A 26,777-nucleotide genomic window follows, 5' to 3' on the forward strand; every position below is an offset into this window, starting at 1 on the left:
AGTACCGGCCGACATTTCACAGGAGGGTTGACTTTTTCTTGCTGAGCAGGCACAGCTCAAGAGTAATTGTGTCAATCTACTGAGCTAGAAGTAGATTGAAGTCAAAGTGTTCCTTCCTGTTTTCAACAATTTTGGAAAATGAGATGCAATGTTCTTAATATATATCAACTGTGAAGAAGGAGCTCCATGTGCTCCTAGTCTTATGACACTCAAGTGGAGATGTTGGATTTCTCCTAGAAAAATCAGCTGCATGCTTCAGTCTGTGCCCATCTCTGTGAGGGGCCAAAATGGGTTTAAGCACTCATCTATTCAGACCTCACAGATGGAAGTTGCTAGAACACCACTCCCAGCAATGCCCCCAATAAAAAGCTGATAGGAATTACCCTCCCTGTGCAGCATATGTTGTAGCTCAGGTCATAACAAAGCATCTGAGGTTTATTTTTAGATGCTTCTCAAAGAGCGAATGAAAACCACTTTAGTTTCTGCAGAGCATTCTGCTTTTCCACCTAGATATCCACAGGGACGCTACAGAGTGGATATCCTTGCATTGAGCAACAAATGGCATAAATGAGATGTTAATCTAAATGCACCTCCTCACTCTTAAGCACTTTGGCCCAGCTTGTGCAAGGTTTTTCATTTAGCTTGTGCATGAGTTTGCACATCCAGCCTCTATGAACTTTTCTTCCCAAATAGAAAGTAAACCAGACAGATCTGGGCAGCAGGTTTGGGATAATTGCCTGCACCATTGTGAGACTCCAGGATCTGTCTTGGAAACAGAACCTAACCAAGTTAGACATCTCTAACTTATCTGGACAAGCCTGCCCATTCTAAGGACTGAGCAATGGCAATAGTTAGAAATGCCTGGTCTCCTTAGCCTACACCATTTTACAATTCAAAGAGACTTCTACTTGACCACATCTTTGCAATCATTTGGTATAAGGATTTCATTAACAAAGCAAGTGCCTCTTGAAGTCGGTGCCAGAGAGGTAACATTATACTTCATCTGTACTATAAGTTTTGTATTACAGATGGATTGACCATGTGAAAGACATACATTAGTTTCCATTTCAAACAGGGACACAAAACATTTACTTCCTTATAAATGTCATGGACAAAGCATCACATTTTAGAGCAAGGATAAACAACAAAGGAACAATTCCAAACATAATACATTGTGATATGTACATTTGGTGAAACTTATTCAAATTGCCATTAGACAAATTCTGCAATGGCCAGGTATACATTAGGTTTGAAAAACAACACATTTAAAACAAACAAATGAACAAACCCCAAAATTAATAAACTAATGAAACTTTTGAAGTTCACAAAGAAAACAAACCACATACTATTAAAAACCTGCAACGGGCATGTCAACAATACACAAGCGTTAACTCTGTTTTGAAGGTGAAACTTCAAAAGTGAACTGAAAAAAGAAAGCATTCATATATTAAATTAAGCTCTTGGCTATAGCAGACTCAAAATATTGTAATGAATCATATTTCTTGGCTAAAATACAAAGGATAATTTCATAGTTTTCGTCAATTGAATTACTATACTTTACATCAAACTTTTGTTGTGTGACATTTGTAAAATATAAAGATCATCAAGTTATGTTACTTTCATTTTTGAAGGAGGTTTCTTTCAACAAAGCACACTTAGACCATCTCCTGTGTACAGCCTGAAATTTCATTGGTGATTTCTCAGTTCCTGGGAGCCTCCAGTCCAAATCACACATCATTCAGCAGGTCTTTGATTGGCTGTCTCAGTGCTTTTTCTTTACTAAAATGCACCCATTGCAGGGGCGCCAATTTCCTTAGAGAGCAGTGGAGGAGTTAACCCTTTCCTCCATGTCAATTTCCTGATCTAAATCACTCCCCTACCAAACCTGCTGTTAGCCCCAAAGTTGGAAAAACACTGGCATAATTGTGATGTCTATAGTACCCTCCTTCTTCCCACCCCTGCAGGGCTAACAGCAGCTTCTTGTAGGGGGAATAGCATGTAGGGAGTAAGGTTAACCCATTCTTTTATCCATATTGCTGCTGTCTAAGCAAAATTGAAGCCCTCTGTGGCTGCATTTGAGTAAACAACAACAGGCAATTTGATCATGGATTTTCTGTCACGTGTAGCTTGGCCATTATAAGGTTTTAAATTCTTTTCTTTTTACCTTTCTCCCCTTAGTTGTGAGAAAATATCAATCTAGTATTTGCTTTTTCATGGGGAAGTTAGAGACCTAGAGGATTTAGGGAGTTTGTCTATGCTGGTATTTTCTGAACACCACAGTTATTCTTGCTATACAACTATCAACTATACAACTCCATTAATTGACAGCAAATTCTGATTTCACAAAGCAAAGGCAAAAGGCAAACATAATCAAGTTGCCCTCTATGCTTTCTTTTCTATTTAATAAACAAAACAGTGGTTTCATGTATTTCTGCTTTTATGCATATTTGCCTTTTAAATTCAGTTTAAGTGGTGCTTTATTCAAATGAGGTTCTTTTGTATTTATTGCCACTGGACACAAATGAAAAACGTGGATCATTTTGCTGTAGTTAAATCCTCTCTGACTATATGTTCATTCCATTTGGCTGCTCCCTGAAAAGTCTGGTTTATACACTCACAGGTCCAGTTTACACGCTCCAAAAATATCAGCCCAGTCAGAAGCAGGGGCAGCAAAGGCGAATGCCCATGAAAATGTGGACACCGTCTGCTGAGAATCCATCCTGTGCAAACCTAATTAGTGCAAATGGAAGGCATGTTATGGGGCTCAATTTGAATGGAGCTTGCATTGGAGATGGACTAAGCTAGGACTACCCATCATCTGAGATATGATTTCAAGATATGACAGTCATAACTATCTGACTTTCATTTTCACCCTCATGTAGGTCATGAAACGCTCAAGAAATACTGCATACACATGGAAACAACAACCAGAACATGAAGCTTTACAAAATATTATTTGTGAGCAACCATGCTAAAAGCATCGTGCATGACGTAACAGTAGAAACACACATCTGAAATAATTCAATTTTTCTAAGTTCAAAGAACTTCAAAATGGAATTAAATGTAATACCCAAGATGCACAAGAGAAGCATCTTGTCTGGTGAAAGGAGCAGGGGGAATGACAAAAAACTGAGCTGCTACAAAACAGTGACATGTTTTATTATGCCAATATTTCAGTTGGATACGCTAAATTTGATTTTACAATCAATAGGGTAGTTGAAGCAATATATTTGTTATGGACAAAAATACTTCCTTGCACTTTCACCACTTGATATAATACCTTCATTCTATAAAAGCAGGAACTAGCAAATAAATTGAATAGCTGGCATTCCCTCCACCCCGCTTTTGGTAAGAAAATGGATGTCAGAACATGGCGGGGGGCAATACCAATTAGCAGGTTGCAAAGGTATCTGACAGAACCTATTGAGCCTCTTTAAACTGATGACTATTTAGTTTTACACTTAAAGCTTGCATTTCCCATGCCACTCCAGGAAGAACACAGAATTCCCAGGGAGTCTGCCATCTGGGCAATGACCAGATCCCACCTGCTTATTACATGATGCCCACCAGACTGCTACATCAGGGGCTACAAGTTTGGTACTAGAAGGGTCCCACAGAGAGCAAAACTGCTTGACCAACAGTGATAAGTGCCTTTTCTAGAGAGTCTCCCCTATAACTCCCTCCTAAATTGTGCAAGGAGGCTGGGCAGGCTTCTGACAACCAAAAAATGGGCAGGATTTATAGTATGCTGAAGTCTGAAATACTTCTTTCTCAAAATCTCCATGCTCCTAAAACTATACCAAGTTGGCTTCTGTTTATCAGGCAAGGGTGAGCCCTTCTCATGTCCTTATTTTCTGCTTATATCAGACCTAACAAGCTGTGTAGGCTTCTCTCCAACACGATAGTTGTTTTGAGGGTGCAATTATCTCTCAAACAGTGGGTGATAGTGGGGTTTTTTTTTTTAAGCTTTTAATTGTTTTAACTGTAATTCTGATTGTTTTGTTTTACTGATCAGTGCCAGTTCAGGCCAAAGACAAAGTGCCAAATGCTGACCCCTTCCTTCTGGGCACTGTCCTCCTCAGCTCCCTCCCACCCCCATTTTCTTTAAATTACGGAGCAAAAAGGTATCTCATCAACTCGCTGGTGCCCCAGTAATCAGCTGCCAGAAGCAACTGCCTAGCTTCGCCTCATGGTAGAGCCACCTCCATTCGTGGTTGTACACCTCCTAGGGCTATTAGACTGGGTGGTATAAAAGTGACAAGCAAATCAATAAATATATCAGGCTTTTTATACCACAACATTCTTCATGTCCCCAGGTGTCTTTGCTCTCCTCTCTTTCAAGTACAACTCCTGGCTGCCAGCAATTTATCTTGCATGCCCCTTCCTTGTGACAGTCCTCTGCTTTCCTTCAAGGGGTTATGCTGAGAGCTTCACTATGTTCACTTCAATACAATGAAGACAAAGGGGCGGCAGTTTTTGCTAAGGGTGGAAAATTTCTGGACTTATTCTGTGCACCGACAAATTATGCAGGTTCATTTAAAACCAGAACAAAGACTGTTAGCCCTGACAACTCTGTTAATATGTCCACACTGAACTGGGCAATTTACTATATAAATCACGCTGATAATGTACATCAAAGGGACACAGAAGACAAAGGAGGTACGACCCAGAATGCTCTGAACACATTTTGCTGTACAAGTAACATGTTGCTTGTGGTTACTATCACATGGGTCCTTTGTGTAAACCAGTAACATCAACCTCCTTATGCCACTCCATGTACTGGAGAGATAAGGTGCTTTGTATTTTCTACCTTGGACCCCTTTTTAGCTGGACTTAGATTTTCAGAGGAAGGATCGGTTGAGCTGGTAGGTGAAGGCAGATTGCTAGAAGAATTGGATCCCCTGCTACTCTCTCCATACCATGCAAATGGAATCGTGCTATGTGGGAGAGAGGAGAATCGCTTGACTAAAGACGTGCTACTTGCTGAGCACTCCAACAGCTCCTCCGTTGTCCTGTTTAACACAAAGTGGCAAGCATATAGATTAGACTTTAGTTTTGTTTTTTTAAAAAAGTACAGACAAAAAGAGTGAAGAACACATATGTTATCTTGGAGATGTTAGCGGACATGCTCACAGTTGCTGTCACGCTCTGCCCCAAGGCTGCTGTGGATTCATAAGCAGCCAGCGGCTGTGCAAGCAGCATTCTCACAATTCCCCCCATTACAGTAAGTGGGGAAACGGCAGAATCACTGCTTGCACAAACACTGGTTCTGAACAGTGTCGGGGCTGCTTATGAGTCAGCAGCAGCCCCGGGGGTGGAGTGTTATGGCAACATAACGCGAGCCATCATGCCAGCCAGTGCTACTGATAAAACGAACCATTATTCAGCATGTATGGACAATGGAAATTTTAAAATTCAAGCTATTACACATGACTAGAAATATTAACCACTTTCCACTGTGTCTGTTATTTTGCTAGCCCTAGATGAATGATCAGAAATTACTAAGAAATAAGGTTTGCTATCAAAGTAGCAATATTTTAATTGTAAATATTTTTATTATAACATTAAATATTTTTAATATTTTAATTGTAAACCACCCAGAAATGCAAGTTTTTGGCAGGATAGAAATAGTTTAAATTAAATAAAGAAATGAATGAATGAATGAATGAATGAATAAATATTTCCATAACTAGTTTTAATGTGTATGGCTGTAAGTCCTTGACTGGGTAGAGACTGCAGATTCTGGGCTTGCTGTAATATCCTGTCACACATTCCTGGCTAGAATTCTTTTATCATACCTTAAAAAAAAACAAAAAAACCTTCGGTGTGTTCAGTTAGGGTGAACCAAATATTCATGATATCTGATCAAAAGCCCAATACGTTCATTTCAACGGATATAGTAAAGGCTAGTTCCCACTTGACCAGTTAGCAGATCCTGTTCCTTGGGGGCAAGGCTCAGACTGGCTCAAAGGTGGGACTGAATTACCCTTTCCGCCAGCTAACAAATAACCCAGAGGGTGCAAGAACACTGCATCTTCTGTTATTTTAAAATTCTCATTATTTGAAGACTGTCCTCAAATTTAATCATCATGTTTCTCAACAAGTAAATAGAATTCAAGCAGTCTGGTGTCTGTTAATAAGAAGAAAACCAAGAAGGGGGGGGGCATGAAGGGCCCATAATTATGGCTGCTAGTTTTATTTATTTAACATATTTCTATGTTGTCCCAAACTTGGGTCTCTGGGCAGTTTACAATTAGTGATTTACAACTAGTGATGAGAAGGGTTTGATAAGCAGGGAATTGATCTGTTTTCTGATTGGGCTGCCAAAGCACTGAGATTCTACCCAGTAGGAGCAATTATGTATGTAACTTCTATATATGTATTGGCTGACATAACTGAGCAAAGATACACTGGTGCAATGTAAGAGAGCAGCCTAAGAAACTTCCCAACTAACTGCAGTGGTGCAGCAGGGAAGCAGCAACTTTTAACCCCCTCCCCCTCCCTAGCAAACTCTTTGAGCCACCCAAATATATGTCCCTGAGGGTTATGCAGCTCTTGGGGAAATATTTTTGGGTGGCACAGAGGGCTTCATGGGGAAGGGGAGGCTGTCAGAATCTGCAACTTCCCTGCTGCACCAGTGCAATTAATTGGGAAGTTATCTTAGGCTGCTTTCTGACTGCACTGGGGCATCTTTGTTCTGCATGCCACCATTAATTTGGAGAAACACTGCCACTGTGTTTAGGTTTTGTGTTTCCATTCATTGAAGCTAATAGTTTAAATAGCATGTATTATTCTGATGAAAGGGGCACTGGGCAATTTGCATTTGCCAGAAAGACCACTAGGTGGCACTGTGTTTGGGCTGGCATCTGCAGCATTGGCAGAGAAAGGAAATGGCTTTTTCTCTGGGACCCAGCAGCAGAATGAGAAGCTGCAGGGAAGAGGCGCAGGTTGCGTAAAACGAGCCCTTATATGCAAACCTTACTAGACCATGAAAAGAGAATCTTCTCCATTAGAGGGCTGTTAGGTCAAACAAAGCTCCACCTCCCATTAGTTTCAGAAATGTTATGGGAACACAACTTTGGGGAAGCTTGGAGAGTCACATTGGTGATGGAAATGTTACAGGAAGTTAGTTTCAGTAATGTTATAAGAAGGCTATTTTTAAGAGCGGATCGTGTAGTGGACAGGGTGCTAGATTTAGAACAGGAAGGCCTGAGTTCATACTTCCACTAAGGCTAAGTTTTGCTGGGTGAGTGTCCTTGGGCCAGTCCCTGTCTCTCAGCCTATCTCACCTGCAAAGGCTGTTGTGAGGAGAATGGAGAGGGGAAAACACATGCAGTGCCTTGAGTTCCTTAGAAAAAGAATGGGACACAAATGAAATGGATAACGTAACCAAAAGGACTGAGTAAATATAGAAGTGCTCTTACCCCTGGACTTCCAGGCTGAAGTCCAGGGCCTCCACACCCCCTGGGCAGGGACGGAGCAACCATTGGGCAAACGGGTTCAAAGAATCTGACATCAGACGCAGGGGTGCTGGTTTAGCTCCTCCGCGCAGCCCCCGTTCGGGAGTTAAATGGCCACTGCATTTGTGGCATGGCCAGAAGCAGCTCTTCCCTGCCTTAAAGGCGCGCGGCCCTTTCAGGAGTTAAATGGCTGGCGCTTCGTTTGCAGTGCGGCCAGGAGCGGCTCTTCCCAGAGAAGAGCTGCTCCTGGCTGTGCTGCGAACACAGCGCCAACCTTCGTTTAGCTCCCGAAGGGGCCTTGTGGCTCCATTCAGGAGCCAGACTACACCCTCCATGTCTCACGTCAGATGGGGGCGGGGTGAGCAGGGCCGCTGCCACACATGGGCCGCCAGCGGTTGGGCTCCACGCCTGCCCCTGGGGCCCCCCAAATCCTCTTTGGTCTGTCCCGGGTGGTGTGGTTGCTTTGCCGACAACCCTCATTGTGCTGGGTGGCAGTGTGTGATTGTGACCTGGGTGTCTCTGTCTCTAAAGCTGGGTGCTTTAGATACAGAGCGGGGAGTGGGGAAAGAAATATGTGGGATGGGAATATGTTAAGTTGCGTGTTGAAATGTTTCTGCCAATGTATATTTGCATAAATATAGCTGTTTTATATTCTTGTGAGTTCAGTTGCAGTTTGTGCCCTCAAGAACCCATGTGTTAAAAATACTGCGTGTGTCATGGTGTGTGTGTGTGTGGTGATGCTTAATTTGCAGTGAGGGCACCTCCAAAGGCCTTTAGGTCCAGGCTCCAAAATTACCTAGGTGCACCTCTGTGTAGATTTGCCCTCAGGTGGAGAGGCTGTGAGCATCTGCTCCCAATTTTTAGCTCTAGATTCCAAAATGGTACTCTGTAGAGATGCAAGATCCCCAGATGTGTGCCTGCACAGGGACCGTGGAAGAATGAGTGAAAGATACAATTTAAAGATTAACAGTATAATTAAAAAAATCAGGTTGATGGGAAAAACTGGTACATATCATTCCGAGACTTTAAATGCCAATTAAGGAGGTGGAGGACTCACACTGCAGAATTTCAGATATTTTACTTTCCTATGCAGCAGCCCAAACAGAAGAGTTTCTTCCATGCTTGCAGAACAGATGCATTTTTGTTTTGTCTGCAGGCTCATTTCAAGGATGTGTACACATAGCAGAGGGCTCTCCTTAAATCAATATGAAAATGACTTCTTCAAGGACGGAATAATGCATGAGGCATCCACCTGACAATGCAATTAATTTTACATCAATCAGCATTGCTAATGGAATAATTCTTTGTAATAGGATGCTGTCAAGGGATCATGATCCTCTGCTGTCCAATGGATTATTTAGCCTTGTTGTGTACTGAGAATATCTTTATAGATCAGCAGAAGTAAATCCTCTACAACAGAAAGCAAAGAAAAGCACAAAGGGCTTTAGTAGTTAAATAGTAACTACTGCCTATATATTGTGGCACTGCTGGGGTTATTGTATTAATGGAGTATCTTAAGGCTGGCTGTGGCATCCAAATAAGAGGCAGAAGGGCTGTTTTATCTGTTGGCATTAGCTGAATTATTGACTGCTAAGAACTGGCTTCAGAAAGAAACTCCTTTAATGAAGATACAACTTTCTCTATAGGAACTGCTTATTATTAACAAGTTATATTCATTTTTTTGCGTAACAGAGAAAAACTGAGCAATAAATTCCAGGAAAATTTCAATTACATTAAATATATCTTTATGATTTATAAGGATTATTGAACCACTCAATTTAGAGTTGAGAACTTTACTAACTGATTGAGTTTATTTCTATCCATTGCTTTTCTAGCATTATGCTCCTTTATTTGATGCTTTATTATTAATGGAACAATGTTTTATTCCAGAGACTGGTATCTTGTTTCTGAGAACTCTTTTTATGGAAAAAAAAGTCTCATTTTTAAAAAATGCAGAAACCAATGTCTTACAATCTGTAGACCACTGATGGGCATATTAAATTGTCCTGAGCCAAACAAGAGCTGCCTTTATCCAAAGCAGACAGGTTGTGTGCATTGCTGATATAAAGTTATAAGGAACTGAATGTAAGGGTTTCATTCTTGATGTACTCATAAATTGAAAAGTACACCAAGAAACTAGCTGTTGCCGTCCTGAATCTATTTCTTGTGCAAAAGCACTATCTTTTTCGATGATGTAGAGCAGTGATAGGCAGCCTTTTGAGGCAAGTATGTTACAAGCCAAATGCAAAGTATCAGCTGGTATTGCTCTAGACTAGAATCGGAAGTATACAGGCCGTCTTCTATGCCTTGATGTGGCTTTCGCCTGCGTTTGTTCTCAAAGTGGTACACTAGGGGTTCTCAGGCAATCTCCCATCCAGGCACTGACCAGACCAGACCTATTTAGCTTTAGCAAGGTATGCCTTCACACCACACCCTGAAACTCTAGTCTGTTCACCTGGGGAACAGGCAGCATCATGGCATTGGAGAGGCCGGTAGAATAGATCTGACTGAATGCAAGTGAAGCTCTCCCTTCTCTTTCCCTCAGTCCCCCATCTTCAAATCTGGATGAGTCATAGTCTATATCAGGGGTTCTCAACCTGTGGTACTCCAGGTTTTGCTGAACTACAACTCCCTACATCCCCAGCTGCAATTTATTGTGACTGGGGATGATGGGAGTTGTAATTCAGCAACATCTGGAGTACCACAGGTTGGAAACCCCTGGCCTATGTAATAAGTGAGAAATTAAAGCCACTTTGCTCAGTGAATGGTGCAATAAAATTCATAACACAAAAACAACAAATTCTGGCCCAAAATGGTTTATATCCATTGGTATTCACTCATACCTGCAGCCAGTAGAGACCCTAACTGGTTCTTTTTCTCTTCGCTTCTTTGCCTTGTTAGAACTCCTTCTCAAGGGAACCCTACAAAATTAAGAGAGTCAATGTCCAAAAAATGCTATCTAATCCAAAAGGTCTTTAATTGAATATCTTATCAATGAGATTTTGTCATGCTTACCCTAGGTCCCCAAACTTTTGTTTTATTGTTCTTGCATGCCCCACAGAAGGACTGGATGTTCTTGGCAATTGGATACCTGTGGCACCATCTAGGACATATTGGTACATGGTAAAATACAAATTATTATTCCCATTTGTATTCCACTGATAAAATAGCTTTTAGATCCAGAACTAACTAAAAAAAAGATGGCTTCATCTATCATAACTTAAGGGCTTCCTATTCAAAGAAGGCAATATTTTGACTGCAAAGTATGGTCTGGATATCGGAAAAGAACTTGGCTGCAACCCAAAAGGTTGCATGTGCATCCAGAGGAGATCTATGCATTCAGCTGAAATAAAGTTTCTTTTAATTTTAGCCATAGTCACTTGGGCAGCTGAAGAAACAAGCATCCTGTTCAGCTGTGGGAGCCCTTTTGGTGAAACTTCAAAGAATGCTATAGCTATATAGGAGAGCCTTCTCTAGATGCATATTATTGCTTCTTTGGTAGATGGGCACAACCCAGCTACATGTTTTTATAGTCATTTGAACAGGACCATCTTTTCATATAACTTATAGGTTATGTACCAGGGCACCATTTATTCTTAATAGGGAATTTCAGAAAGCTGTTAGAAGAGATAAGGAACAGTACTTCAATGACATCTGTAAAGACCTTGAGGATGGAAACAGACATGGAAAAACAAGGCAAGTTTTCCAAAAGATCTCTGAACTCAGAGGGAGGTTCCAACCTCGAATTGGTATGTTAAGGGATGCCAAAGAACAGATAGCAACTGATTCAAAGACGATCAAACAGAGATGGAAGGAGTACAGTGGTCCCTCGACTTACAAACTACTCGACATAAGTATTTTTCGAGTTACAAACGGCAGTTTTAGATCCGGTTTTAGATGCGGTTTTTTCGACTTACAAATTTTTAGATGGGGTTTCCTCGACTTACAAATTTTTAGATGGGGTTTCCTCGACTTACAAATTTTACATGCGGTTTCCTTGACTTGCCTGCCTGTTTACTGCCTGTTTATTCTTGAAAAGAAATGTTCCTGTGCAGTTTGCAAGCCTTACTGGGGGTCTGGGTCTTTTTTCTAGGCTCCGGAACGCATTAATCCGTTCCCAATGCATTCCTATGGGAAACCGCTTTTCGACTTACGAATTTTTCGACTTACAAATGTGCATTCGGAACGGATTAATTTCGTAAGTAGAGGGACCACTGTATACTGAAAATCTGTACAGCAGGGATGTCAACATCCAAGACACTCTAGAAGATATCCCCTACTTGCAAGAACCTCTAGTACAAGAAGATGATGTTAGATCAGCACTCTGGTCACTACCAAGTTAGAAGGCTACAGGAATCAATAGAATAGCTACAGAAATATGGCAAGCAACAGAAGAAGAATCAGTCAAGGTTCTAACCAAACTGCCAGCAAATTTGGAGAACGACACAGTGGCCAACAGATTGGAAGAGGTCAGTCTACATACCTATACCAAAGAAAGGAGACTTAACAGATTGCACAAACCATCACACAATATCCTTAATTTCACATGCTAGTAAAATAATGCTCAGGGTCATCCAATGCAGATTAGAGTCCTATGTGGAAAGGGAAATGCTGGATGTTGAAACTAGTTACAGAAAAGGCCGAGGAACAAGAGACATCATTGCTGATGCATGCTGGATAATTGAGAAAGTCAAAGAATACCAAAAAGAAGTCAATATGTGCTCCATTGACTACAGAAAAACCTTCAATTGCATCGACCATGTTAAGTTGTGGAATATCCTTAGGAAAATAGGCATTCCAGAACATCTCACTGTACCCATGAGAATCCTATACACAGGACAGGAAGCAACATGGTCCAGATGCAACATGGTGAAACAGACTGGTTCCAGATTGGCAAAGGAGTAAGACAAGGCTGTATACTTTCTCCTCCTTTATTCAACTTATATGCTGAACATATACTGAGAGAAGATGGATTGGAAGAAGATGAGTGTGGTTTTAAAGTTGGAGCAAGAAACATCAATAACCTGTGCTATGCTGATGACACCACTCTTAATGAAAGTCAAAGAGCACAGTGAAAAAAATGGGACTACGACTAAATGTAAGGAAGACTAAACTAATGACGATTACAGCAACCAGCCTCAGAAATGATAATGAAGACAATGAAGTGGTGGGTAGCTTCTGCCTTTTAGGATCGACCATCAACAGTAAAGGATCCAGCAGTCAAGAAATATGCCGCAGACTAGCACTTTGTAGGGTTGCAATGAAAGCCTTGGAAAGAATATTTAGATGCCGTGACATGTCTACACCTACAAAGATTAAACTCATTCAGACAATGGTTTTTCCTGTGACACTCTATTGATGCGAAAGCTGGACTTTGAAGAAGCAAGACAGAAAAAGTATTGATGCTTTTGAACTTTGGTGCTGGAGAAGACTTTTGAGGATACCATGAACAATTAGGAAAACAAACAAATGGATCATAGAACAAATCAAACCAGAATTTTCACTTGAGGCACAAATGACCAGGCTCAAACTATCATACTTCAGACACATTATGTGAAAACCCAGTTCTCTCGAGAAGTCCATAATGCTGGGAAAAACTGAAGGAAAGAGAGGAAGAGGACGAACAGCAGCAAGATGTATGGACTCGATTACGACAGCAATGAATGCACCACTGAGAGACCTTAAAGGCCAAGTTGAAGACCAATAGTCCTAGAGAGAATCTATCTATGTGGTTGCTATGGGTTGACACAGACTTGATGGTACTTAATCAATCAATTAATCAAAGGGTCAAGCATGACTCTTTAGTTAAGCCTTTATTTTCATAGATAAAGTTATATTATGTCAAAAATAAAAATCCAAAGTAAATGGAAGTAGATGAATATACTATGTGAATCATTCTGAAGGTCTGTGTAGCAAAAAGAGAAAATGCAAGAGTAGGAAACATATGAAACTTTCATCCTACATATTAAAATGATATATTTATACAGATGTTGCTAATATAAAATTCATGACCCAGACCAATTTAAAATCATTTCCAACGTATTTTAAAATCTTAAAGTTTTTTTTGGTAACAGTCCTATTTTCGTATAAGGCACATAATCTCTCTGCAACTTGAATGAAAGGACCAACCTATCATAGATTTATTCCTTTTTTAAAATGAGAGCTTGGGGAAAAAAATCCTTGAGAAACAGAGGCAGAAAAGAAAGAAAGAACAAGAACAAGAAACAGGAAAGCCACGAAGCGAGGGAGAAAACATACATCAAGACTGTTTTGTTCCTTTAAATAAATAAAATCTTAGCTATTAAAGGGGAGTTTTGCTTTGTGAGAATCACAGGTATACTAAATATTTTATAAATGGAGAGTGAAGAGAACAAAAGGTCTTTTGGTCCAATTCTGCAAAGAGTAGCATCAAAATAAATGAGACCAATTTTGTGAGTTAAGTTCTGTTGGTTTCACAGTACCTGAGCAATGGGAAAGGGGCAGCAGCTCTGTGGCAGAGCACATGCTCAGTGGATGGTGTCTCCAGGTAGGGCTGGGAAAGACCCCCATCTGAAATCCTGGAGAAATGCTGCCAGCTCAGAATCGGCTACAATGAGCTACCATCAACCAAGAGTCTGGGTGTTCTTCACACATCAGGCTTTACCGCGAGTTTACTGCAAGGCTTTATAGCGAATTCGGAGTTGCCCAAAAAAACTGACGCAAAAAGTGGATTTTTGTACCCTGGATATAAATCAGGCTACACTCTCATGCACAATGAAAACCCCAAACTGTGTGTGAAGTTCTCCCCAACTGCTCGCAGGGACTTGGGGGTAAATCTGGCCGATATGTGAATGCACACCATCCATTCCGGAGGAGCTAAAAGCCCTGGGTGGAAAACACCCTGGGTCAGGATTCTACTGGTCATTTGTTCATTTTATCTGGAATCCTCAAGGTACTTTTTGTGTGTGCTCAGTATGACTGTTCTGAAATAAGTGTTTGGAAGCGTGTAGGGTCTTATATACTGAATAAAGTTACTCCATTCTAGTTTTATTCTTGATTCATATAAGAGGCTTCAGAGTCAGGCTATATATATATATAAAATAAATAACTTACTTACTTTCAGGAAAGGTGTACTAACTGAACACTATGGTATGACTTATTACTTTCTGTATGTGGTCTATGCCCGACCTTTTGTGAGGCAAAGATGATTGTTTCAGTACAGATTGAGCTGGCATGTTTTTAAAAAATATCCCAAATGTAATCCTTTCCTAACAGCCTGCCAATCCTTTTTAACCCAAGGTTTTGGAAGACTCATTTGTTATTTATTATGAAGTGCCTAAAGCATCTGTACAGAAACAGAAACAAAAACTAAAACCCTTGACTCTATGCCACTCTCAAAAGAGAGACAAAACATCAGAAGCAATGAATATGATTTCCCCCCCTAGAAGAGTCCAGCACGAATAGACCTGTGTCTGCAATTTTTACCCATCTAAACCAAGGAAGGATGAGGGACAAACTGTGGACTAGGCGTTACGTACATGAGCAGTCCCTATTGCAACCTTGCATAAAATGCACGGCAGACCCACTAAGCCGTGCTGAGGGGCCGTACAATTCCATTCCAGTGATGTATGTAGACTCTACATGCTTTGAGGTAAGCATGAACAACAAAGCTAGGCAGACGTATTCTCCACTAAAACGAACGGTGGAGATTTTATGCAGAAGGGAGCTTCTAGTTTGTTTCATTTATGGCACATACTTCTGTGCTTGTTAACTGTTGCACAAAAACCCCTAGTAATCAAACAGGATGTTAATTCCTCCCTTCTCCCTCCTACCACTTAGTGAGCAAGTATGCAAACAGACATGCAGTTTAGGTTCCAAATAATAAGTCTATAAGCTCTGCACATCCCATGAGGCCTCAAAGTCCCTTCCTCTGGATAGCAGCCCTTTCAAATCACCTTACAAACCACTACTGAAGGTCAGGGGAGTCTCACAAACATCCACTGTAAGTAGCGCTGTCAAAAAAAGAAGTGAAAATCCCCACCAGGTATGCAAGCCTCTGCACATACCTAAACAGGCTCTTTGGATCGCAGCCAGAGGACGTATTTGTGCTACTACAAAAGCTCTGCTATTTTTGTCGTGCACTTTGAAACCTCCCCCAGGGAGGTAATGCAGGGAGATTTTTCACACACGAAGGAAAAACGTTTTGTGTTAACTAGAAGAAATAGCAGTATGCATCGACAGAATCATAACGAAGAGACATTTTAAAATATTGGCTGGGATCTAAAGAAGCTCCCTTGTGCAGATTAGGACTGCTGAGTTCCCCCTTCTGCCAGCAGTGCATGTTTCTAATGGGGTGCAACTTCAGAGGAGTCTTCAGCTTTTAAGTGCCTTGGAAGGGGAATAGAACTGTGTTGAAACAATTCTGTGTGTGTGTGTGTGTGTGTGTGTGTGTGTGTGTGTGTGTGTGTGTGACAAATCACACAACACTTTGGATCTCAGCCAAAATTCCAACTTTGACTCTAAGCCTATATAACCCTAACTTTCTGCAATCAGGGAAGTACTTTGTTAAAGTCCTTAGCAGACTTAAGAGAACCTTCTGCGGTTCAATTTAAGATGTCACAAGACCAGTTCTTGTAAAAGTGTGCATGTAAATAAGCATCTTTTGTGCTGAGTGGCTCAAAAGGGCAGTGGAGCCCCATATGACAAGCACAAGAAATTAATCAGCTATATTTGGGCGCTGTTTTGTTTTATGAATTTTTTAAAAGGTTGAGCTGAGCCTTATTAATGATCAACTACTATTTAATAGAGTAATTGTGCCCCTAGCTGTGAAACATTTGCTTCTGGAGATCTTTGCATAAGAGGACTGACTGAATAAAAATACTGAATACAAATTGTTCCACATTGATTCTAAAGGGTTTATTTAAAAAAATCTTGTCCAATTAAACCACTGGTTGTATAAGACTCAGAGAGAAAAGCATGGAACTCTCCATTGATTAGACAGTGATTATGAGTGGGGTCATGGAGAGCAATTCTGTTTACCTCAAACTTATACTGATGCATTAGAAACAAATATAAAGGAAGAACAGTACATAATATGGTACTATTCTCTTGAGGTCACTCAGCACATTGCGTTACGCTCATTCTGAAGTGTTTGATTTTCTCCTCAGTAAATTGCACGTGTGTGTGTGTGTGTGTATACATACTGGGGGTGGGTGGGTGCAATCTGGACAAGAACTACAGGATGTAGGGTACACATATGCCACTCTCCTGATAATAGTTAATGATGAAGGCAGAAACTGAAATGTCTAAATAAAAAGATTTAATGGGATTTATGTTTTGTCATTTACTTATTTACTAGCTAGGCTGGACGCAGAGCATCTGCACCTCTAATTTGCTGCAGCCGTTTTCTCTCCACCCCCAACCCACCACTGGTTATTTTCCTGGCTGGCAAGCCAGCTACCTGGCCGCCTTCCCTCCCGTCGGCTGCCCACCCTCCCGTCGGCCTCGTGAGAGCTGCCATACATGGGATTAGCAATGGATATGCCTTAGAGAAATATATATAAAGATTATTATGCCCAACTCTCTGATGTTATTCTGATCTTCTGAGATCCCAAGTCTATGTCTGTAGCACTGTTTGCTTGTTTTTGAGATACACATAACATACACATATACATATGTATACACAATCATTTAGATCTACTACGACAAAGAATATTTATACAGCTATACACATATGCACACACGCACACATACACTCCACCTATTACCACCCCAAATGTGGAATTAGTGCAGGAAATGTAGGTCGATCTATGAACATTTTGAGAAAATCACACTGCATTTCAGTGTGTGGCCCATTCCAGTACAGATCACTCAACTGAGTCAACCCACAGCTGAGCATTTTGGCTGGCCATATAAATCATCCCTTATCTGAAAGCAAGCTTTATTCAATCAATGGAATTAAATAATAGATTTGTTGAGAATTGAAAGCAAGAATCTTCAAAGTTCTATCGACCTATATAACCTCTATTAATACAAACTTCTGTCCTCCTTGAGATCAAATATTTTCTCAATCATATGCCTAGCCAAAAATATATGGGCTACCAGTGAAGTATTCTGAATACAAAATAAACAGGCAATTCTTAAAAAGTTGTTTTCCATTATAGTGTGGTACATTAATAATGAAGACATTGAAGTGGTGGATAGCTTCTACCTTTTAGGATCTACCATCAACAGTAAAGGACCAAGCAGTCAAGAAATACGGTGCAGACTAGCACCTGGTAGGGTTGCAATGAAGGCCTTGGAAATGCTATTTATATGTTGTGTCTATACCTACAAAGATTAGAATCGCCTGGACAATGGTTTTCCCTGTGATACTCTATGTATATGAAAACTGGACTTTGAAGAAGCAAATTAGTAAAAGTATTGGTTGATGCTTCTGAACTTTGGTGCTGGAGAAGACTTTTGAGGATATCATGGACAGCCAGGAAAACAAAGAACAAATCACAGAACAAATCAATCCAGAATTTTCACTTGAAGCACAAATGATTAGGCTCAAAATATCATACTTCAGACACATTATGTGAAAACCCAGCTCTCTCGAGAAGTCCATAGAAAAAAGTCGAAGGAAAGAGAAGAAGAGGACGACCAGCAGCAATGTGGATGGACTCGATTACGACAGCAATGAATGCACCACTGAGAGACCTTAAAGGTCAAGTTGAAGACAGATCATCCTGGAGAGAATCTATCTATGTGGTCACTAAGAGTCTACACTGACTTGATGGCACTTAATCAATTAATCAATCACATTATAAAAGGTGCAATCCTGATGCCCTTAATTAGGTAAGAGTTGCACTGAAAGCAACAGTGTTCTACCTTTTTAGCCTACTTTCCTTAAGGAAAGGAGGCTTACAAAATCACCCAGCTTTGTGTGTGTGTGTCCCTCTATCAACATCACAATGCCTTGACCTATTTGGTACTCTTGTAGGGACACATAGGCACACCTCAATAATGTAGTTTGTGATAATGAGCCATTTTTGGAAGGGCAGTATATAAACCAAATAAATAAAAATAATAATAATAATGTCACCCACCCCAATTCAAGATGGTGGAAGTGTGAATGTTTGAGGCAGAAGTTGGTAATTATCAATTAAGTGAAAGAAAAGTAGGCAGATTAGTTCTTACCAGAACTTCTTGTTTATGAATAAGAAAGGAGTTGGGTGTTATGCTAGGCAAACAGTTATATTATAAAATGAGTCCTTCAGATGATGCATAAGTGACAAACACAGGTGTTTGTGGTCATGGTACAGATCTCTGAGAAGTTCTCAGTTCAATATGCCACTTGTTAATTGCACCTTAAGCAAATGGTATCAAACAGTGTCCTTCCTAGTGAGCTTCACTAAGCATCCTCTTCCACGCTGAGATCTGTAGGGATACCTGTGATGCTCTGGTGATGATAGGGCTACCAATGATTGAGTCCAAGCAATGCTGAGAAACAGGGATAGTTCACTGGACAGGAACAGGAACATGGCCAGATCACTGGGTAAGAGCAGGCATCCCCAGGCAGCAAGCTAGGATGTTGCTCCAGCAATGATCTGGTACTAAGACATCAGTCCTGCCATCAGGCTGATGTCTCCAGCCCTGCCCCTTCTGCAGGAACTGTTAGGGCTTACAGAGGTTGTGCCCTGTTCATTAAGCTCTGGCTCAAGAGGTGATGGGAGCGTCCTGCATTTCTGGGAGTTCTGAGGGAGAGTCAGAGGGAGGATGGGCCATCTCCTCAGGCCCTGCTGGCAGAGGTTCTTGGGGCTTCCTTCAAAAGGTGGTAGCTTCTCTAGGTTTAAGAGCAAACATCAAAGAAGTCTTCCCAACATTAATATTGTGCTTTTGGTTTAAGAAAAAGTTATATTTAAAAAATCATATATATTTATGGAATTCTGAACATGCTTAAATGCCAAGATTAAGTCTGAAAAGAATTGATACTTTCATATATTCCCTGATTTCCCCCACAATGGACCTAGAAATAAGGAAATTTTAAAAAAACCCTTAAAAACTCAAAATGGCAAACAAAAAATGAGATCAGACTTTCTGATTTTGAAAGCTTCACACAGGCCCTTGAACAAACATGCCAATTAAACATGCCAAGTAAACTAACTATATATAGCAAGAAAGATCTCTCTCTCTCTCTCTCTCTCTCTCTCTCTCTCTCACACACACACACACACACACACACAGCTATACCTTCATCATGGAAGACATTCCTGCGAGTTGGACGATGCACAGGTGAAGATTCGCAGCTCTGGCAGGATTTGGAAGGAGAGGAGAGTGGAGTATCTCCATGGGAACACCCAATGCTCTTATACTGCTGTTCTTCATCCTGGTGCCCAGCTACGTTGTCAAATGCAAAGTTTGCACTGCTAGCCACAGGGGAAAGGGAGGAAGCACCAGAATCTGATGCTGGTGAGGATGCTCTCATGCTAATGGGCAGAGGTGATTTTGTAATGTGCATGGGACTACCATAACTGTACGAAGGCTGTTGATATAAGAGATTATGAAGCAGATTATGGCATTCAGGAACCAATCAGAGCAAGATACTTTGAATGTTCAATCCCTTTTAAACACCTGCCTTCCATCCTTTGTATGTTTTTTGGAGCACTATTCCCTTAACTCACACTTTTAATGTCTTATTTTAACTGTATTCCATTTTAACAATTTCCTTTGCATTGCTTGAATTTTAAAGTTGTTTGGACCTAAACAGATTACCTGCTAGGATGATCTGGTTTAAATAAAAAGGTTAATAATAGCACAGTTGGGGAAAAAAAAGATACTACATCACATTGCACAGAAAATTAAATTAGAAATCTTGGTACTGCTGCAAGAAAACAGATGTTTTACCTCAAAGCAGAAAAGACTCAAATGCTTCTTCATTATAAAGTTTCAGCACAGATGAGTAAATCCTGCCTGCACTAAAATGAAACCAGAAGCCTGGACAGAGCTAACACTTGATAAGAAGAAGAAAAATACATCACCTTTCTTTCAAGGCTGTCCTCTCCGTCTGTGGAGCTGATGCTGTCATAGAGTCTTGTTCTCGTTGGTCTTGACCGTTTGTTCTTTACTGAAAGCTGCACTCGAGTCTTCAGAGCTTTAGAATCCAACCTCTCTGTCTCGGGGACTGCTTCATTAAAATCTTGGGTGGGGGTGGGGGAGAATACAATATCACATATCCATTTAATTGTGCTAATATTCAGGGATGTGCTCTGTAACCCTATATAAAAAACCACATGCAACACCTTATTTGCATGCAAGACAAGTAAGATGTCATGCCCTTATTTTAGTGAACGCAGATAAAGAGAATTATTTGCCTAGACCATTATCAAATTGGCACATGAATCCTAAACAATTGCATGGAAATTAGAACCACATTATAAAAACACTGAAGCCTCAGGAGGCCCTGTATGTGAAGTTAAAGAGCAAACATCATTTTAAAATTACACTTGTTGACAAGGGCAGTTTTGCTTGGCAACTTTGGTGGATTTGGAGACAGCTGACTTTCCATTGTAACTTCACTTAGCTTAGATTTAAAAAAGGAGGACAAAACTAAGATAATTCATTTTTCAAAGTAAAGATTATTCAGAAAGGAGAACTCTCAGTAGAATGTTTGTTAAAACTATAGCCACTGAAAGATTTCAGTAACACTCCATCCTAAAGTTGGCAGATCAGATAGAGGAGGACAGGATACTTGACCTATGCCCCTAGATAGGTCTATGTCCATATAAAGAACCAGATATCGCCTCAGATCAGTGATGTTACCAAGCTAATGTTAGGCCTTTTCACCTTTCAGGAGTAAGTAGGTTGATAATCTCCTGCATGGCTATGGAGAGAAATAAGACTATTTGGCAATTTCAGTGGTTTCTTTAGAATTCTAATTTGTGATTCTCACCAGAAAGGTCAAAGCATTGGCTAGTTAGTTCACTCTATGAGTCACTTCACTGGTAAAAGAAATACAGTTGTCCATTTGGGATCAATAAGTTATATTTATTGATGGGGATGGGGAGTGGTACTTCTAAGCATGAGTAAAGCAGGTCCTTACCTGCTCCTTGGGCCACCTTGCCGCTTTTCCAGGCACTGCGCTGCTCATAAGTCCATGTGCGGCCGTAGGGCTTCACTCAGCAACCTGTGCATGGTGGCCATGTGCATCCCACCGTGCGCAGCCGCGGGGCTTCAACCATCAACCTGCATCACACCGCCACGCACAGGCTGCTGAGTGAAGCCCTGCGGTTGCACATGGACTTTTGAGTGGTGTGGCAACATGCCCGGAAAAGCGGAGGGGCAGCAGAGGAGCAGGTAAGGACTTGCTTTACGATTCGGCGGGCCATACCGCATTGATTAGTGCACATCCCTAATAATCAATCATATTAATCTAGGTTTTTAATTAAAATTAATTTCAAACTGTTGAATTGTTCTACTCTGTGAAATTGTTTTGGTTTATTCTGTGAATTGTTTTTGGGTTTTCCCCCCTGTGAAAGTGTTTTTTAAAAAATATTTTGTTTTTATATTGTAATTTGGTTTATGTATACCACCTAGGGATATATATCAGGCAGTATAGAAATATAATTAATAGATAGATAGATAGATAGACACCCCCCCCCCATAATGTGCTAGGCTAAATTGGTGTTTGTACCTAGAAGTTGAGGAGCCTATCAACGGGGTCAGCATCATCGGTCAATCCTGGTAGGTCTGCCCAGAGGATTTATGGGGCCTGGGGCAGGTATGATGTGAAGGCCCTCTAAAAGGATTTGTGCTTGTCTGTACAAAGTCAGGGGATCATATGTGAGAATTTTTGCACATGTAGCTCCTCCTTACTCAGTTTGTCATGGTCTGGTTGGGGGTCTACATTTTACAATTCAATGTCATCTTATACTCTGATAAACCATTCCCTCTTATTTTGTAAAAACATGAAACTTTAAACAAAATCCCAAGAATGCTGCTGAACAATGTGGCAGGGCTAGGGCAGAGATTAATGGTACACATAGGGGCTGAGGCAGGGGCCTCCTGCTTTGTGTGGGCCTGGAGTGGATTGCCCCTGTTGCTCACTCCCTGGGCAGACCTGAGCCCTAAGCCCTGGACTATCAGAATAACCACTAACGAGCCCTGAAAGTACCTCTATGTCCATAACCTTCATGTGGTGGTGTGGACTGACTTTCTTGGGGCCTGGCCAGGTAGGAAGGGGCCCCATGAAGGGAAATTTCCCAAGCTTTAGTTTGTCCTGAAGCTTTGAGCCCTGCATCAACAGTCCAAAGCACCCAAACTATACATATAATCCTGTACCAAATGCAGGAGTGCAGACAAAGAGCAAAACTTGCTGAGCAGCTCCTCACATAAAGACACTGCAGGGGCGGGTCAAACTGAAGATACGGGTTATTAGGTTTGGCCAGGGGTGGAGAGGTCTTCAATAAAGTGAGGGAGGAACTCCTCAGATGCTTAGGTTGGGATCTGCACCCCTGACCAATTGATTTTAGTTTTTTTTATTTTAATGTAAACCACACTGAGCCATTTTTGAAAGGGCAGTATAGAAATTAAATAATTAAATAAATAAAATAATAAGTAAGTTGTATGCTGTCGTTTATAGTAGTTTACATAATCACTGCTTACAAAAGGAATCCCTTAATTCAGTTCAGCCTTCAAACTGTTAATACTATTAAGGAAAATCAATATCTGAATCAATTTAAATGTAAAGCAGCTTAATAACCAGAGGCTCAAATTCTCAACTGAGTATCACTGAGGAGTAGGAGAAATAATGTAAACAATCACACATGGAAGTGAAGAAGGGAGGCACATCTTTTTTTTCCTGTTAGCAGAGAACAGGTTCACCCTGTACCTTCTACTTGCTTTACATGCCAATGACTCCCCATGGTTATTACCTTAGTGAAGAACTCAGCTAACCATCTCACTTTGTGTAAACAAACCTGAGATGACATTGTTAATTCAGTTTCACTGCGTCTGAGCTCCATTAGGCCTGCATGTGACCACAACATTTATATTGTAGTTGCAATATACTCTAGTTACTCTATTGCAATGTGTACTTCAGAGACACAAACAGAAATGAGAGGGAGTCTTCAACCTACTCTGGATTAAGAGGACTAATTTTCTTCCCTTATTGCTCAGCGACATCTGCACTTATAACTCACTGTCACTAGATTCCATGGGGAACCTAGCCACTCAGAGTGGTGAATGTTGTTATATATTCAGCAAATTAGCAAACTCATCAGGACAATAAGCTACCTGTTGTTGAAAGTTGAATAGAACCTCTGGATCCCTCACAGGTGTTCCGCTCCTTCTAGAACATTCTACATGCTGAGTATAGAACTCAATCTGCTGGTTTTAATAATCTGGTTTTCTGACTCCCCTTTGGTGCTTTACTAGATGAAAAAGGGTGCCCTCAGGGACATATTTCTGGAAGCCAAAGAAAACGTTTGGAGGGGAAACGCAGTGAAAATTCCCCTCTCCCCATTCTCTCACATGTGTGCTTTGCTGCTCAGCAAGCCTTTGCAGTGAGGATGCAGCTCCTTTTCCACCCTCCTCATGCTACACTGGATGTCACCCTCCTCATGCTACACCCTTCTCATGCTACACTGTTTTTACTCATGTTAGCCACTGCAAACAATATCCTCATCTGCATATAATGAAATGAGGCGGATACAGTTTTTCTGTAGGGTGGGGAGGTGAGCAGATAACTTTTCCAGTATTACTTGAAACAGTTGTATGCTTGAGCAATGAAGAGGGTGAGAACAAACCCTGAGGAAAAAACAAAAAAATCCTGGGGTGAGGTGGGGGACTGTTTAAAATGGGAAGAGCATTGGCAATCCCTACAATAAAACACTGCAAAAATTGTGCATGCAAAAATTAGGGTTTGCCATCATCTTGAGTTAGTGGTTTAACTTTTAAGTGTTGAAGAGCTATGACTAGCGGATGCACTGGGGCAGCATTGCTCAGGTGGATCAGTGACCCCTGGGCATTCCCCATTGGTAAACCACCGGGAAGATCCACAGACTAGTAAATCCATGCATGTTTGGATGTGTTGTGGACTCTCTGAAGCAAGTACACATGTATAAGGTGGCTCAAGATTTGAGAATGGCTGTCTCACTAACACCACTAACAGTGGAAGGAAAGTTAGAATTGGCATGAAGTCAGCAAAATCAGTTCTTGTATCATTTGGTTCATTTCAAGACACAGGAATCATTTGGTTCTCTCCAAGACACAGGAAGTGTTGGGAATTCTCTCTGGTAAGAGAAACCCTTTTTCATTAAAGCAGAGTGCACAGAGGCACAACACAGCAGAATTTAGTTAGGCATGCGTGTATGCTGAGAGTAAAGTAATTTGGAGCCAGTTCATAGTTTCAAATCAATATAAGTGGTATTTATTAGAGAACTCCATTCTAGATAGGAAAGTGAGGAGACAGAATCTCTAATCTATCTATCTAGCTGGATGCAGATGGATTCTGCATCTCTGCACACATTGTGCAGGGGAGAGGAGATTGCATGTTGCAAGGTAGAAGGAAGGGAAGGAGGGGGAAGAGGAAGTGGCTGGAAGGAAGTAAGTCCCTAAGAATAGCAATCTACGTATCAAGGGATAGTGTCAGAGCAGTAGAGAAGGGATGACCAATGTCTTGACCCTCTAGCCCTCTGACTCACTAGTCTGTCCTCCTATGTCATTGAGACAAGAGACAGCATATAGTCCTTCACTTCCAACTGGAAGTACAAGGGGTAGCAGAGACAATCAAGAGCAATTTTAAGAGCAATCAACACTGCCAGTTGTTAGACCAATAAGTGATCACAGTAAATTAAATTAGACTTCCATCGAAACCAGCACAAACATCTAAACAAGAGATGTAAATAGGTTTATATCTGTTTTAAAGGAGAGTCATTTCTCTTTTTAAGGAACCCCAGGAGCGGTGGTTCTGTACAGGTGTCTTGGGACCTCCAACAGAATTCCAGTCATCCTCACCAAAGTACAATTCCCAGCATTCCTTAAGAGAAGCCATGACAGGCAAACCTATATGAAACCAGTGTAAGATTGCAACGCAGACATATCCTACAAGAAAACATCATAACCAGCCCTAGCTGGTTCCCTTTTCCTCACATAAAAAACCCACAATCTGATATCTTAGGTAAGGCTGATGTAAACTAATCTGGTACATAAATAAAGGGATGGGGGTGGAGTGGGAGACAGCTTGACATAAATCTGATGAAGTCAGCAGAGACTTTTGCATCTGAAGTCAGAACATACCCTTTTGTCACTATGGTTACTTAAGTCCAAAAGACCTTCATAAGGTGTGTGAAACAATAATAGCCTCACACAGAGTACTTAGAGAGGATTTCAATGTAAATGGAGCGGGGGGCGGGGGGAGAGACATTAGCTCCTGAAGACAATTATGTTAGAGTGATTATTTATAGTCAGAAGGTTCAAGACCAATGCCACAGGTTAATGGTTATTAACATTTCGCCAAGTGAATATTTCACTTAGATCTATTAAAGATAACAACAAGGTGGGCTGTAAATATGTCCACACACAACTTCCCACAGTTTCCTGCAAGAAGCTGCCCCACCCCCCAATTGATCTTTAAACTCTTCAAAGTTCAGAAAATAGTTTGAAGACAGTAGCCAACATGCTGTGCAGCATAACACTGGCATTAGGGACCTTCTGGACGTGAAAGACAGCCCCCAAGCTGTAGTGTGACAAGCCAGCTATAGAATAACTTAAAAGAGCTTCCGGGCAGTAACACAGTGCTACTTCCATACTTGACAATGGAAGCAGTATTGTGCAAATGCCCAGAAGCTGTTTTAAGTCATTTTGCATCTGCCCTGCCATGCTACACATTGGGCATTACTTTCACGCAGCCCCAGCTTACATCACTCTAATGCTGGTGTTTTGCTGCACAGAATGTTGACCAGCTACTATTGAAGCACAGAATGCAGACCAGTTACTACTGCACACGCTTTCTTCCCTTTAAATTCTCTTTAAATTGCTTTCACACAGAGATGTGGGTTGGAAACTTTTCCAAAATGGAAAATTATTTTTCCATAAAAAATATTCAATTTTTAAAATGGCTACTTGAAAAACCTTTGAGATACAGTGAAGATGAATTAATATGGTGGAGGTTTTGGGTCTTTGTTTGCTTGTTTGGGCTGTATAAATAGGTCAACTAATATGTACAATCAGATCACAGGGAAATTTGTATAGTAATTTTTTTGGAAGAAAAAAAAAAGCAAGTTACATGCACATGAAATTTGCATGAGAAGATTTCCGGGAAAATGTCCAATCCAAACATTTCTGGAAAACCCAGTT

The 26,777-nt window shown here is 40.9% G+C and overlaps 1 protein-coding gene across 22 annotated transcripts in view; it reads right to left on the minus strand.

Annotated features, from left to right (window-relative positions):
* Positions 1-26,777, minus strand: part of PPP1R9A (protein phosphatase 1 regulatory subunit 9A) — a 266,633-nt gene that overhangs the window by 23,916 nt on the left and 215,940 nt on the right. For 18 of the 22 annotated variants that reach the window (XM_053266026.1, XM_053266021.1, XM_053266022.1 and 15 more), the window contains 5 exons: positions 20,462-20,619; positions 19,674-19,965; positions 10,476-10,563; positions 10,304-10,381; positions 4,811-5,012 (listed from right to left, as the gene is read on the minus strand). In XM_053266026.1, coding sequence (XP_053122001.1) covers positions 4,811-5,012; positions 10,304-10,381; positions 10,476-10,563; positions 19,674-19,965; positions 20,462-20,619 — 818 coding nt within the window. The remainder of the gene's footprint in view (positions 1-4,810; positions 5,013-10,303; positions 10,382-10,475; positions 10,564-19,673; positions 19,966-20,461; positions 20,620-26,777) is intronic. The other 4 variants (XM_053266039.1, XM_053266037.1, XM_053266036.1 and 1 more) reach the window with 1 other exon arrangement.

This window comes from Hemicordylus capensis, chromosome 6 (genome assembly GCF_027244095.1).
Source record: "Hemicordylus capensis ecotype Gifberg chromosome 6, rHemCap1.1.pri, whole genome shotgun sequence".
NCBI classification, from domain to species: domain Eukaryota; kingdom Metazoa; phylum Chordata; class Lepidosauria; order Squamata; family Cordylidae; genus Hemicordylus; species Hemicordylus capensis.